This window comes from Hoplias malabaricus, chromosome 1 (genome assembly GCF_029633855.1).
Source record: "Hoplias malabaricus isolate fHopMal1 chromosome 1, fHopMal1.hap1, whole genome shotgun sequence".
Classification (NCBI taxonomy): Eukaryota; Metazoa; Chordata; class Actinopteri; order Characiformes; family Erythrinidae; genus Hoplias; species Hoplias malabaricus.
This window is the reverse complement of record NC_089800.1, coordinates 45,114,170-45,128,848: the sequence shown is the minus strand read 5'-3', so window position 1 is coordinate 45,128,848 and position 14,679 is coordinate 45,114,170. Positions and strand designations below refer to the sequence as shown.

The 14,679-nt window shown below is 39.1% G+C and overlaps 1 protein-coding gene across 1 annotated transcript in view; it reads left to right on the top strand.

Moving 5' to 3' along the window:
- The window catches only part of mettl16 (methyltransferase 16, N6-methyladenosine), a 33,485-nt gene extending 19,766 nt beyond the window's left edge, over window positions 1-13,719 (top strand). Inside the window, exons 7-10 of the mRNA XM_066664072.1 lie at window positions 3,291-3,360; window positions 5,129-5,218; window positions 10,129-10,302; window positions 12,965-13,719. Coding sequence (XP_066520169.1) covers window positions 3,291-3,360; window positions 5,129-5,218; window positions 10,129-10,302; window positions 12,965-13,504 — 874 coding nt within the window. The 3' untranslated portion in view covers window positions 13,505-13,719. The remainder of the gene's footprint in view (window positions 1-3,290; window positions 3,361-5,128; window positions 5,219-10,128; window positions 10,303-12,964) is intronic.
- Window positions 13,720-14,679: the final 960 nt, after the last annotated feature.

Sequence of the window (14,679 nt, the reverse complement as noted above, 5' to 3'; positions counted from 1 at the left end):
GTCAGCGTTTCAGACCCACAATGCTACCTCACAGCCTTCCGTTTAAACTTAAAAGGCACATATTTTAAAATAAACGAGTAACACATTTTGCTTATGTTGGTAAGAACAGGAGTTGACTAAATGCTTTCACTTGTACATGATAAGAATATTTGACTTTTGAAAATTTTCTTCCAGTTTAAATGTGATAGTATTGTATAATTTCTGGAGTTTGTGTTTGTTTTCATTCATTAATATTTTCTTATTACAATGCCCAGTATTCATTACACTCTATAGCCAAATGTTAATGGATACCTACCCAAACAACATTTCTTTAGAAATGAAATGTATTTAACTACTTAGTCCACCTTTCTGCACAATCTGCTTCTATTCTTCAAGGATGACTTTAGATTGTTTGTTTAAATATTTTATGGTTTAGGTTTTATGCCATATTTGATAAATATATTTAATATTCTTAAGGTTTTTTACGATGTTTGGGATAGTCATGTCATTAAGATCTAATGTGGATCCTAATCAATGAAACTTTTGACAGGTACTGTATTGCATCAGTTGCTATTGTTTTTGAGTATACTTTATTCATTGCAATCAGTGAATTTACAAGCTTATATCCTGTTTTTCTATGCTCCTCTGGAGATGCAGAGGGGACAGTGCTGTCCTTTTAAAGAGTGCAGGCCAGATGGGAGCAGAGATGAAACTGTCATCCAGAGTTTGTTTAATTAATTGGCAGATATAGTAAACAGTTACCTATGAAGCATCCGGCCTGCTCGATGGGAACAGGTGCGCATGCATGCGTGCCTTTGTTTTAGAGTGTGTGTGTTAGAGAGAGAGAGAACGAGAAAACCCTATGCCAAAACTGTCAGTGGAGTCACTGAAGTGAAACTAGCAAAGAGGGGGAGCACTGAAGCCCCCATTAAACATGATTAACAAAGCCACACCTGGGACCCCCAAGAGATTGGAGATCTCATACTGTGTGAGGGGGCTGGTTACACTTTTTTTCAAATATGAGAGAGCGTGAACAGTAATATCTTTGTGAATTCCCTAAGATTTTTCACTTCTGCAAAGATGCATGTGAACATAACTGCTTTGAGAAGGGGTTTATGGGTAACTGTCGATCTCAGAGACATGCACAGCTCCGTAATGTCAACTTTCATGTATTTTGAGAAAATTTGAAATGGATAAAATAAATGCACAGGTGTAAAGTAAAATGGAATTTTACTAAGGAGACTAGAGCTGGAAGGAGAATGAATGAGAAATTATATTTTTGAGTAAAAGACGATATCCACCAATGTTGGAAAATATGTCATTGTATAAAAACAATTTACTGAGATTCTTTTCATTGCAGCTGTGGTAACAGGAGCCAGGTTTGCAAATCCTACCATGCAATTATTATATTTAATATTCAAAACAACCAGTGAGGAGTTTATTAATTTGCCATGCAATGCTATCCATGTACCTCCCTGTCCTTCATATGTGTTTTTAAACAAGTAATAATAATGTCATGGTCATCAATCATCATAAGTGATTTTGTAAGCACTGTGAATGACTTGAACCCTAATTCAATTTTACAATAGTATTGAAGGGTATTTTTTTTTATTTCCCTGTATGTTATGATACTGAATATGCTGGTGTAGTTCCATTTGATTTTGAAATGTTCAAAGAGTGCAGTTGGGCTGAATTCAATTCATTTTGCACACATGTTGTTGCAGTAATGTATGTACCATACTTTGCCTTTCTTGCAGGAAGCATTCTAGTATTTGTGTTGTGATTGTGTAAATGTCTTCCACTGGGAAGCTGGCTTCACTTTTGTGTGTGCTCAGAGTTGTTACCTCTCTAGTGAATCCAAGATAGGTGCAGTGTGGGGTTTTTTTTATTTGTTTTTTATTTTATTTTTTTTCCCCTCCCCTCTCTTTACCCCCTTCTCCTGGCAGGTGCCTAAGGACCAAGCCAGACTCTCTGATTGGCCTTCTGAGATTGCTCTTCCTGTCCAACTCCACAGATTTGTAATTAGTGCCAGTCTTCTCCCAACCACCCCTCCTTTCATCTCTGAAACACACACACACACATTAAATACAGCTCTGATTTCACAAGATGCCAAGTGCTGCTGCTTATTGACATAGTAATTGCTAGCATTCCCTCCTAAGAATAAGTTAAAGCATATAACAAAATGATTCCTTGCTTGATGCTATTCAGTGTCTGTGGAGTGGTGAAGGGGGTGCTTCAGCCCCTCTTTGCTCGACTGAGTGGGGAACATCTGTGGATATTAGAACTCTTTAATATTTTATACAGCAAAATGAAATGAATTCTGTAGACCTTCTGGCTTCCCTGGCAAGAGCACCCCCATGGAGCTGGCCCTCAGAGCAGTTACTCAGATATAGATCCTGCCAAATTCTGTCAATGCAAGAACACAACTAGTATGTCACTGGTCCAATTATAATAAACTTATCTGTATATTGCCTACTGTCTAAAATTAAAATTAAGGTTTTAGTCTGAAACTAATTCATTTTTTTATTAATGAACGAATGGATTTTAGTAATGAATGTTTTGCAAATATTTGGACATCTTTAGTTGGCACATAAAACAGTGGAAAGTCTCAAAAATGGAAGTCCCCTTTTAGTATGTGAGAAATATTTTCAGAAGTATATTGTTTATCATTGTAAAAACTCAACACAAACCATACAACAAAGCTTAAGGTGTATTTGTGCATAGTTTATATTAATTATTAAGGTTTTGAGTTCTGTTTTTTGTTTAATCCATGTAAAGTTAAAGACTTCTGGACAAATAATGTGTCTTTTACCATATGTTATAGCAATTGCAGTTCTAAAATTCCCAGTAACTGATAAGGGCAGGTCATTTGGGCCATATTCCAGACATCAGACAAGAATTACCTTCTGCTTTCTACACTTGGATATGCTGAAAATTAGTTACATTAAAAAGGAACTGCAGAAGTTATATATTTGCTTAATATCACAGTTGCTCATAGATGTGTGGTTTTCTCTTTGCTGTCAAGCCATAGCTAAAGAAGGCTTTTTTTTTTTATATTGTGAAGCATAAGCATTGATTTTTCTTGCCTCCTGTGTGTCTTCAAAGCCTTGGACCTGGTTGGGTGACTGTGTGAAGCAAGCTGTTTTTGCACCCCTCACCCAGCTTTGTAGTTTTTTGCTTTAATTAAACATTCAGCCCAGAGTCCTACTCAAACAAGTAGTGGCCACGGGACCCCATAGTGGCCTTGTCTCAGTGTCCTGCAGCTGATTTGATCTAGAGCTGTTGCTTCCCACTGTCTCTGTCTGGTGCAGGTGGTACAGCTGCATGCTGGGGAAGAAGTGTAGCCTGGCACCTTTAAAAGAAGAGCTGAGAAAACACGGGGTAAGTGGCTGTTCAAGTCATGTTTGTGTGAGTCTCAGACCTCACTTCAATTTTTGAAAAGTCTCAGATGACTTGGGATCAAAGGAACAGAAATGGAAATGTTTGTCAGGTTAGAACCTCACTTCCCATATGTGTATGTAATTTAGAAATATAAAACTTAAAAGCATGCTGAAATTCTGATGTGTTGTTTAAAATCTGTCTTTGATGAATAAATAGATTCAAGTGGAATTTATCTTTAAGCTAAACTCTTAACTATCCATCATTACACTGGAGAATGTCAGACTTTATTAGGTGTTGGGGTTTTGATGGGCCTGTCCAGGTCACTTTTTGGTTTCAGGATTTTATTTAATTATTTTAGGCTTTGTTTTCCTATTCTTTATTGGGCTTCATTTCATGTGTAGTGCCCACTCTCAATTATACAGATGTATTTTGTGTAGTAGTCAGAGAGTAAATATAGACAGTAAAAACAACACTTTTAAATACATGTTCCTTTGTGGCACCCCAATATGTATAACTTTGTATGGCTTTCACATTCGTCTCCTCCTCCTCATTCTATGAGTGAATTTTCACCATAGAGACAAGACATCAGGTTAATTGATCTAAATCAGCTGCCCACTCATGGCCAACAAAACAGAGCGTAAAACAGAGCTTCAATAGGCCTAGATTTCATTAGTTCATTAACCATCATTAGCTACTGTCACCTCCCCTTTAGCCAAATGAGCCATTGGATGCTGTGTGCTCCTGTGGTTAAGGCTCCTCTCACTTGATGACTGTGACTGGGTGCTTTTGCTATTGCACAGGTTATTAGTCTGGTGTCAATCAGTCTCCCTTCCCACCTTCTGCTCATCTGGAGGCGTCAAAGTGCTGTCACCTTTCATCAGAGCGAGAATGCAGTTGGCTATCCTCCAGGTCTCTGTCCTGCTACTTTCTCTCTGCCCTGTGGCCCACTAATGGGGCTCTAATTAATATGCTAATGATACTATTGCTTCCTTCCTTTCTTTTACTCCCTCCTTTGCTCTTCATCTCCATTTTTCAGTCTCCTTCATCTTGGGTTTAAAAGCCTGTCTCTTTTACAGGTTAGAAGGCCACAGTATCTTGACCCTCAACTCAGCTCTTTTTGCTTCACGTGGAGCTGTGTGAAGCCGTTACTTGTTACAGTATGAGATTAACCAGATTAGCCGGCTTCTTTCTGCCCTTTTTAAAGACTGTATATCGGATGCAAAGACTAAATATGTGCTGCAGAAGAGATTTTCAAGAAGGCTTTTAGGTTCACTTGACCACAGCTTATGTCTTTGATTCACTTACAACCATTTTGAATGTCACAGGCGCTCATATGAATGGAGAAGTGTCTCACTTTAATTAATTACTATTACTTTTTTTTCTCTCTCTCCCAACATGTGCTATAAACATTTTTATGCAAGGTTTGCAAACAAAAATTTCTTATTATTATTAAAAATGGCACAAACCTAGTAGTAGCTTTCTCTAAGGCTGAATTTTGTCTATGCATTTTATAGAATATATCATACCACATCTGCTGGTTATTGCATGACAGATTCACTGCAAGGCAAGTACATAACCATTTAAGAGTACAGTGTGCACAATTCCACAGATCCTGGGTAAGAGAAGCAATAGACATCTCGGCTGTATGTATTATTTAACTTTTTTACTGGCCAAATAATATGTAGGGGGTTTTCATTTCCTAGAATGATTTTTTTTTCCCTTTTCATTCTAATTTATTTTCCTGTGTATTTTCTGCATGCCTGAACAGGTCCCCAGAGTCACACATACAGAGTTCTGTCAGGGGCGGACCATGCGCTGGGCCCTGGCCTGGAGCTTCTATGAGGACGTGAGTGTACCGGTGAGTTACATTACTGTCTGGGGGGGGGGGGGGGGTCCTAAAGTGACCTACTAAACTACTGCCGCAGCCAATCAGACAGCAGGTTTGTGTATGTGTTTGGGTTCAGATGGGGAAAAGACACGTACACTTGCTGAATATTCACAGAGCTCTGTGCCAGTGTTAATAATGCAAGTGCAGCCCATTCCATTAGACTCTCTCTGACTGCTCCCTGCAGCCCAACCTGCTTCCTCGTTTGCTGTAGCCTGGCAACAGTCGCCAGGGCAGCACGACTCTGCCATGGAGCCATGCTTTTTTAGAAGAAGAGAGGGTGAGGGAGAGGAGAGTGTAAAGGGGCAGTGAGGGGCTGGGGGAGGAATTGTTCTGCTCTTTTAGAAACTCCCCTGGTCCCAGATGCCTTTTTCCTCAAAGGCACTTGAGCAGAAACATTGGCCTATATTTTTGTCTGCATGCTAGTCCTAGCCTTATCTCAACCTTGGCTAGTACACACACGGGTTTGTTTTTAGAGATTGTCTAGACAAGGGGACTTGGGTACACTGTGCATATGTCAGAGACCACACTTTCTCAGTGTCAGGAAAAAGAGGCCATAAACATTTATCAAAGAAAACTGGAATTGGAGTTTTTTTAAAATTACTATTATTATTTATTATTATTATTATTAATTTTTTTTTGACACATTCAGAATTTCTTTCTTAGACCTTGGTGTCATTATTTGTATTTTTCAATCCTAATAATCCCAAACTCTGGAGTCTGGATTCCATTATTCACAAAACACCAGCAAACTGTTTTGCTTTATTTGCACATCCACATGGATTTTATTCAGATTTATAACAAAAGTTACTGATTATCTGATGGTCATAATTTTTGTGTTCTGTCAAGTTTTGTACTGTTGTTGATTTTTTTTCTCTGTATCCTTTTATTATTCTGACAAACTGTACTTTGACTCTCCTCTTTATTTTGCAAGTGTATTATAACCAGTATCCTGATAATCAGTAATTGAACTGTGGTCTCTGACTTTGACAGTACAATACTGTGTGTCCCACTTTCCCTTTCAGTTTTAGGAAATCAAGTGTAATCCTTTTATTGGTCTGGACATTTTAGGTGATTCTTTACAAATAAGGGGCATTAGCATGCTGGTCAGCATTACAGGTTGGAGCTCTGTGGATGTAGTCTTGCTATTCTTATCATCTTCAACGTGATCTTTTAATACCTTTTTATTACCGTCTTCAGCTTTACAAGCATTGAAAGCACAAGCGTATAGAAAGCTGCTCACATTTGTGCTCTTGGGTGGTTATTTTTGCTTTGATGCCAGCAAAGCTCCATTAGCAAACTGTATGGAAACCAGATCAGTCTGAGTGACAGTGTGGTCTTTAATCCAGACATAAAACACATGGCAGGAGCCCAGACCTGATTTGCCAGAAATACACAAGTAGAAAGATCAGCTTTACAAATAACTTGCCCAGAACGGCTTTATGACTTTTTTAGTACAAAAACACAACCAAACATCACCAGTGGACCTTAAGGAAAATAATTAAATAAAAATGTAGGCTGTGATTTTTATATATAAAAACAATATATAATGTAGATCTTAATGTCCACCTTGTAAATTATGATCCATAGATTCATAGTGAGGGTGGAGGCTGAAGGGGCATAAGTATGGAGGCTGTTGAATTTAGGAAAAAGGATTTTTTGACAGAGTGTAATGAGGGATTGAAGCAGTTACTCATTCAGCTCTCTCCAGCTGAGTTTGACCACTCTGCTGCTGCTGACCTGCACCTGCGCATGTTCAATAATTAACTGTGCTCTGGATTTAGAGTTGGTTTCAGCTGTACAACCTTTGGAGGCTTAAAAACATATCATTGCTGTCCAATAAAAACAAATAAAGAAGGAAGAACCTTAACTTTCAATGGAAGTCAGTGTAAAAAAATGATTCCATATAATTTTGGAGCATTTCTCTTGGTCCATTCATCATGACATTTTACCACAGTGTAGTGGTCAGCTGTTGTAAACTATAAATTGACGAAAGTGGGGGTTACATTTTCTTCATTGGACAGCAGTGATAAACTGAATGGTGGCCTTTTTAAGGTGATCATGCTCTTGGTATGCAGAGATCATGACTGTCGGCAAACAATGGACAGTTCCAGAAATAAAGAATTGATGGATGTATTAAGTAGGAAGCAGAAGTGACAGATGGAGATTGAGAATGTGTATTTGTTTGAAGTGTCTCTATCCATTCTTGTACATTGCACACAAATATAAAAATCTATGTCAAGGATGTGCTCAACACAAAGACAGGCAGTCTTAATGGATTGTATTGATTTTTTTTCCCTCTCCGTTAGACTGCCTTTCATTTCTGTTTAAAGCTGTGACCTCATCTTGATGACTGTGAAACATAGACTCACAATATAAGGTGAATCTAGCTTTGTCACCTCATAGCATAGAGGAATCAATAGAGTATCACGTGTGTGCCTCATCTGAGATGTCTTTAGTGCCCACTGAACTGTTCCTTTACCACAGACCGAAATTTTATTTACATTTTAATGCGAAATAAAATTATGGAATAGTAACTTATTGTATGGGGGGGTGGGGTGGTCCTTTTAAGAAGGCAATATTAATTATCTTCGTAATACCTGCCAACAAACCCAATGGCATTGCAAGGTGACTAAAAGGCATAGCATAGCTCCCCCTGGTGTTCTAATGTAGTGATTTTCAGATTAATTGCATGAGGTGGCAAATATTCTCAGTCACTCATTACATTGGTGTTCACTTCTCTACTTTTTATACACTTTTTTTTTTTAAACAAATATGACAGCCTTAAAATATTTTTATATATTTGGCAAAGGTCTTGGTATTCATTCATCTTACCCACCCAGAATGCAAGACCTGCTTTAGTCCTCAATAATGCCTCAGCCATCCAAAGCCATAAATCCTAGAGAGATTTAAACTCCTGTTGATGGGGCCAAGCTATTGACTCTTGTACCACTTGGGAGCCAAACAGTTTGTAGGGGTGATTTCGGTAGTCAGGGAAATGCTGAGCGTTTAAAGAATAATGTTTTAATATTGTAATAATAATGTAATATAATGTAATATTCATATATATGTTAAAGCTATACATACACCACTGTCCCACCTTTACTGTTATAATTGGCCATTGTGTGGTTACTGATGTTGAAACGTTGTTAACTTTACTTTGAAATTTTGTGCTATTTGGAGGATTTGTGACATATTCAGTATTAGTTTTTTTCTGTTACATATGTTTTCATTCCAGAATTTTATGCTGATATTCACCCAATATTTATATTCAATAAATTCAGCTGCTGCTTCTCCAGCAGCAAATCAAGAAGGGACGAAATTGTTTGGTTGACATACCGCAGCCAAAATGATACATGTCTACAAGAGATACAATGATAGTCATTCTCTGCTATTGGTAGTGAACAAGACACTACTACTGTTTTCTGCTGTTAGATGTACATTATATATATTATATATATATATGCATGCTGACCTATTCGCACATATCTGATCATAAGACATAGAGATCTCTCTCCCTCCCCTCTGTTATGCGTGCATTGTCTGCTTTGCTTCTTCATGAAAAATTGAGTTTGTGCTCAAGTCATGGTCTTACTACTTACTCTTTGAAAAGGATTTTTAAAGTTTGCATAAATATGAAAAACATGTAGACTATTATTATTATATTATTATTATTATAAAATAAGGCATTTATTCTTGATAACATCGTGTGAATTTGTGAAGTTGTCTGCACTAAGGGCTTTTGCTCTGAATCTCTGTCATGTCCCTACACATCTAGCACTTGGTTCACAGCACTTACGCCTCACAGTGGCAGTATATTTACCAGTTTGTAGGACAAGGTCAGGGACAGTTGGCAGCCACGCCTTTATTTCCATTGCTTATGGGTTGGTTTGTGCACTGCTGCCATCTCCTGGTCACTACCCAATCAAGGTGGCAGAGCAATGCAGCTTTATCAATCTTTTTATCCAGGCTGGATATATGGATGGATGGATGGCTGTCATTGGAGGGTTTGGAGAAGATTTGGTGCTTCATGTCAATGTCTTTGTTTACAATAATAACTATAAAAATAGTTTATCTTGTCAGTTGCTGACAGTGTGTATGATCATAGAAAGCCTGTTATTATCTGTTCATACAAAGCTACATAACTGAAGCACCATTTTGAGATGACATTAAAGCAACTCAAAACCAGAAAGCAACAAGATAACACTTAAGATTTTGAACATTTCAAAAACTAAGCAGCGAAGTACATTTTATCACCAGAGTAATCTATACTTGATAAAGGAACAGAGCATCGCAGGAACTAGTTATTTATAACTGACTTACATTACTATAAGGGTAAAAAGAGGGCCTCACTCTGTGAAATACGGCTGAATTAACAGTTCGTACTCGCACATGTGTGTTTCAACATTAGGTGTCAGTGTGTCAGTAGGTAAACGCAAATGCCTCTTCTAGGCCGGTCCGGCAAATACAAAATAGTTTTAATTTTAATGAATAAAAATAATTTGTTCTCTACAATTTGAAACGTATCTGGTTGATAAAAATACAAGTAGAATAATGCATATTTGGTTCTTGACCTTTCACTGCAGTCCAGTCATTTCATGTTCATGTATTAATTCCATCAGCAAAGGACTTGATTTACCTTGAAGGAGTAATGAAGCAGTTTTGGATGGTTAGACGTAAATACAGGTTTCCTCTAAGAGAGGTTTGTAAATGGTAATGCTAACACACACTCATTAGTGTTGGTTTATGATAAGAAGAAGAAGAAGAAAGTTATGTATATATATAGTCAAAATCAGTTAATCACATTATTCATTGAAATAAATTGTTCTGTGTTGTTAATGCCAGTAAAATAATTACTCATTCATTTTCTGGGTATGCCTCAGTCTCCCCCATGTAAGAAGCGTAAAATGGAAAAGTCTCGTAAGCCGCTGACTTTCACCGTGCCACAGCCCACTGCTACGGTGCTCCACACCCTGGCCCCCAGCATTGGCTCCACCCACTCCACCCCTTCAGAGAGCATCACTGCCTGGCTGGAGAAGATCCTCACAGACTTAAAGGTATACACAAACTATCCATAAATACATAGATGACAGCAAGGGCATACAGGGTTAACCCTCTTGATGTCTTCACACTTTGTTAATAATAATACAAATATTAAAACTGTTAATGGAAGAAATACTATCCTTAATTTTAGCTCACATTAATGAATATTAATGAAGGAGTAATGATTTTTAGTGAGCTGACACTTTTAATATGCAGTTCAATTATTGTGAGGCAGAGATGTACATTGATTCACTTTTCATACATGCAAATTTAAAATCTTTGTAAAATAGAGCAAATGGGAATGAGTTAAATGATTCCACAGCACCCCTGTATTTGAGTACTGGTATGTTTAATTCATTAAAATTAATTCCATTAAATCTAAATTTAAATTCATTAAACAACACAATGTAACTCCAGGTCAGTCACACTTCTGTGAAATCAACCTTTCCAGTTAGGAAGCAACACTGATGGTGAATCAATTTAACCTGCTGTTGTGCAGATGGAAGAGACAACAGGTAGAAATGAGAGGCAATTAGCAAGACAACCCCTATAAAGGAGTGGTTCTGCAGGTGGTGACCACAGACTATTTCTCTGTTCTTATCCTTTCTGACTGATGTTTTGGTCACTTTTGCATTTTGTCAGTGCTCTCACCCCTAGAGGCAGCATGAGGCAGTTTCTACAACACACACAAGATGCTCAGGTAGTGCAGCTCATCCAGGATGGCACATCAATGCGAGATATGGCAAGAAGGTTTGCTGTGTCTGTGAGCACAGTGTCCAGAGCATGGAGGAGATACCAGGAGACAGGCCAGTACACCAGGAGATGTGGAGGGAGCCGTAGGAGGGCAAAAACCCAGCAGCAAGACCACTACCACCTCCTTTGTGCAAGGAGGAGCAGTGCCAGAGCCCTGCAAAATGACCTCCAACAGGTCACTAATATCCATGCTTCTTTCTGCGCAAACTGTCAGAAACAGACTCCATGAGGGTGGTATGAGCGCCTGACGTCAACAAGTGGGGCTTGTGCATACAGCCCAACACCATGCAGGGTGATTGGCATTTGCCAGAGAACACCAAGATTGGCAGATTCACCATTGGCGCCCTGTGCTCTTCACAGATGAGAGCAGGTTCACACTGAGCACATGTAACAGACGTGACAGTGTCAGAAGACGCTGTGGAGAACGTTCTGCTGCCTGCAACATCCTCCACCATGACTGGTTTGGCAGTGGGTCAGTAATGGTGTGGGGAGGCATTTCTTTGGATGGCTGCACAGCCCTCCATGTGCTAGCCAGAGGTACCCTGACTGCCATTAGGTACCAGGATGAGATCCTCATTGTGAGACCATATGCTGGTGCAGTGGGCCCCGGGTTCCTTCTGATGCATGACAATGCTAGGCCTCTTGCAGCTGCAGTGTGTCAACATTTCCTGCATGATGAAGGCATTGATGCTATGGACTAGTCTGCCCATTCCCCAGACCTGAATCCAGTCGAGCACATCTGGGATGATTGTCGATGGTGAAGCGGAGGGATGCCAGTGTTTCAGGATGCTCCCGTGTCTGTGGGTCCTTCTGGTTCTCTCCTTTTAGTTAAAGCTGTCATAGTCAGATCTGCCGGATTCATTAGCCACACTCTGGAAATGTTCACATTTTCTGCTTTACGTACACCCAAACAGAACAAAACTAACTCCATCCCTCTACCTTTTTCTGAGTAAACGACTGCCCATCTGGACATTGATGGATAACGGTCAAGCTCCTGCTCCACGCTTCAGACTATATGCCCATGCTCCAGCCACCACCAATTGCCTTGGAGCGGCCCACTGAAGTTAACTATTATTACCAGTAGATTGACCAGAGGAGGATAGGTCCCTCCTTGTGAGTCTTTACCGGAATTCTGTGAAGCTGCTTTGTGACAACATCAGTTGTAAAAAGCGCTATAGGAATAAATTTGATTTGGTTCCATCTACCAACGCCACGTTGCCCTACAGAGTGTTTGAGGATTTGACTGATCCCTCAGGAGAACATCCACCGACTCATCAGGATCATGCCCATGCTTTGTAGGGAGGTTATACAGGCACGTGGAAGCCACACACACTACTGAGCCTCTTTTTAACTTGTCTTGAGGAATTTCCACTGAAGTTGGATCAGCCTGTAATTTGATTTTCCACTTTTTTCTTTTTTTTTTGGAGTATGATTCCAGACTTCCATGGGATAACAATTTTAATTTACATTGATAATTTTTGTTATTTTCTTCTTAACGCATTCCACAATGTATTGAATAAAGATTTTCAACTGGAATATTTCATTCATTGAGATCTAGGATATTATTATAGTTTTCCCTTTATTTTTTTAAGCAGTGTATATACATTATTAATATTCTCTCCTATTGATGATACTTCCCAACCCCACTAAAGGAAATTTCTTTGCTTTACACGGGACTTTCAGTTTCTGAATACTCTGTGCCTCCTTTAAATGCAGCTTGACATTTCAAATTCAGTTCTTTAGGGATAGCTGCTTTTCAAAATAAGGATGACTCAAACTCTGATTTAGTTGTATTATTATTTTTTTTATTCCCTTCATCACCTGGAAATTTAAGTGTTTAGCAGTGTTTTATTTTTCTAAAAAGGCAAGGTGGCACTAAATATTTTTCAGGTAATATATAATCTTTGTGATCTGTGTCTCCAGGTGTTGCACAAGCGAGTGCCCTGTGGTGAGTCTGAGCTGAGCCTCTTTTTGACAGCTGTGGAGAACACCTGGATCCATGGCCGACAGAAGCGCCGTGAGCAAGGCCGTCAGCTACGTGAGCTTCCCAGAGCTCAGCCAATCACTGTTCCTGGTTCAAAGCCTGAGACCGCCTTGGCCCCTGACACACCAGACACGAACAGCACAGAGCATGCACCAACAATGGAAAACACAGAACCCCAAAGCAATGGAGCAGAAGCCAAGGGACAGCAAGAGTCTATGAGTGGTACAGACATTAACATGGAGACCCCCAGTACAGAGGGGCCTAGCAAACAGGGACAGGAACTGGGAGCCAGTAGTCCACACAGACCTCCAAGCCCAAGTCAGTCCCAACAGTTCCTTTTCAAGTGTCTTGTTAATGTGAAAGCAGAGGACAGTGATGTGGTGGTGGAGATGCACTGGGTAGAGGGCCAGAACAAAGACCTAATGAACCAGCTGTGCACGTGCCTAAAGAACTCTCTATTCCGCCAGGTAGCCAAGTGAATATAAGGCTGAAATACTCAATCACTACTTTTAATTTTTCTCTCAATATCCAGATTAACTACTGCCTACTGTCTCTCCAGAGCAGTGTCCTAGCCCTAAGCATAACTAATGTTTAAAATGTTGAGTGCAGAGACCACGCTGTCAGATTTGATTTACTCAGTATGTTTTTTTGACTTTATTACATTTGTAATAAATTTTTTTTATTATGCCTATTTTTCAGAATTATTCATTTAAAATGGAGAATTTGTATAATCAGGATTTTAACCTTATTAACACAATGTGCTGTTTTTTGTTTTTTTTCCTTCAAATGCCAGAAAGTGTATCATGAGTGAAGTAGGTAGTCAACACTAGGGCTGAGCAATTTAAGCTTTGATCTTCAGTGTTTCAAGACCATATCAAAAACAGGGATTCAAGCAGTCAAGGTTTTATACATCACAAACCAATCCTGTCAACTGGGTTTTTCAATTTGGGGCTGAAGGTGAGAGGCAGAGGGATACATGGACGTAAAAATTGCATCTAAAACGCTTTTTCGCTAATATCCTGATTGTAAACACTGATCATTTGTACTGTTTACAAGATCCACGTGAGCAGGTATGTCAATAGTGAGAGCTCAGTAGGAATGCATGTCATATTTCACACTGCGGTATCTGTTCCTTATTTCTTGTTTAATCCCTGGGATTTCAGTGAATGCTGTCAGATTAACATCTGGTAGCAGTTTCATCAGCTTATGTAAGTACTCTGGTTGACTACTTCCTCATATAATTAGCTGAAAGGGCATTGTACTGGCGTTCAAATTGTGTATCAAAAATGTTTTAAAGAATATAACACAAACTTAGGTTGGTTTCTTTGGTTTGTCTTGTTTACCTTTAAACATTTTCTTCTCTGGAGTTACAAGATTAAATATAAAGACACTCAGATCTTTAGTAAGGAAACCATTTTTTTTTTTTTTTACACAAACATATCAAAGCACTGTCAAATTACGAAGGTAGTTAAATAATTCACAAACTCTGTCTGGACGCCCCCCTCCAACATGCCCCCTTGTTTTTTTTTTTTTTACAGGAAGCCAGTTCTCTTTACAGAAGTGGATGTGGAGTGGATAACAGGAAGGCAGCAGCAGTCAGTGAAGGGACAGTCAGTGGTTGGGGTTTTTTCAGATGGAGTGGTGGGTCACAAAG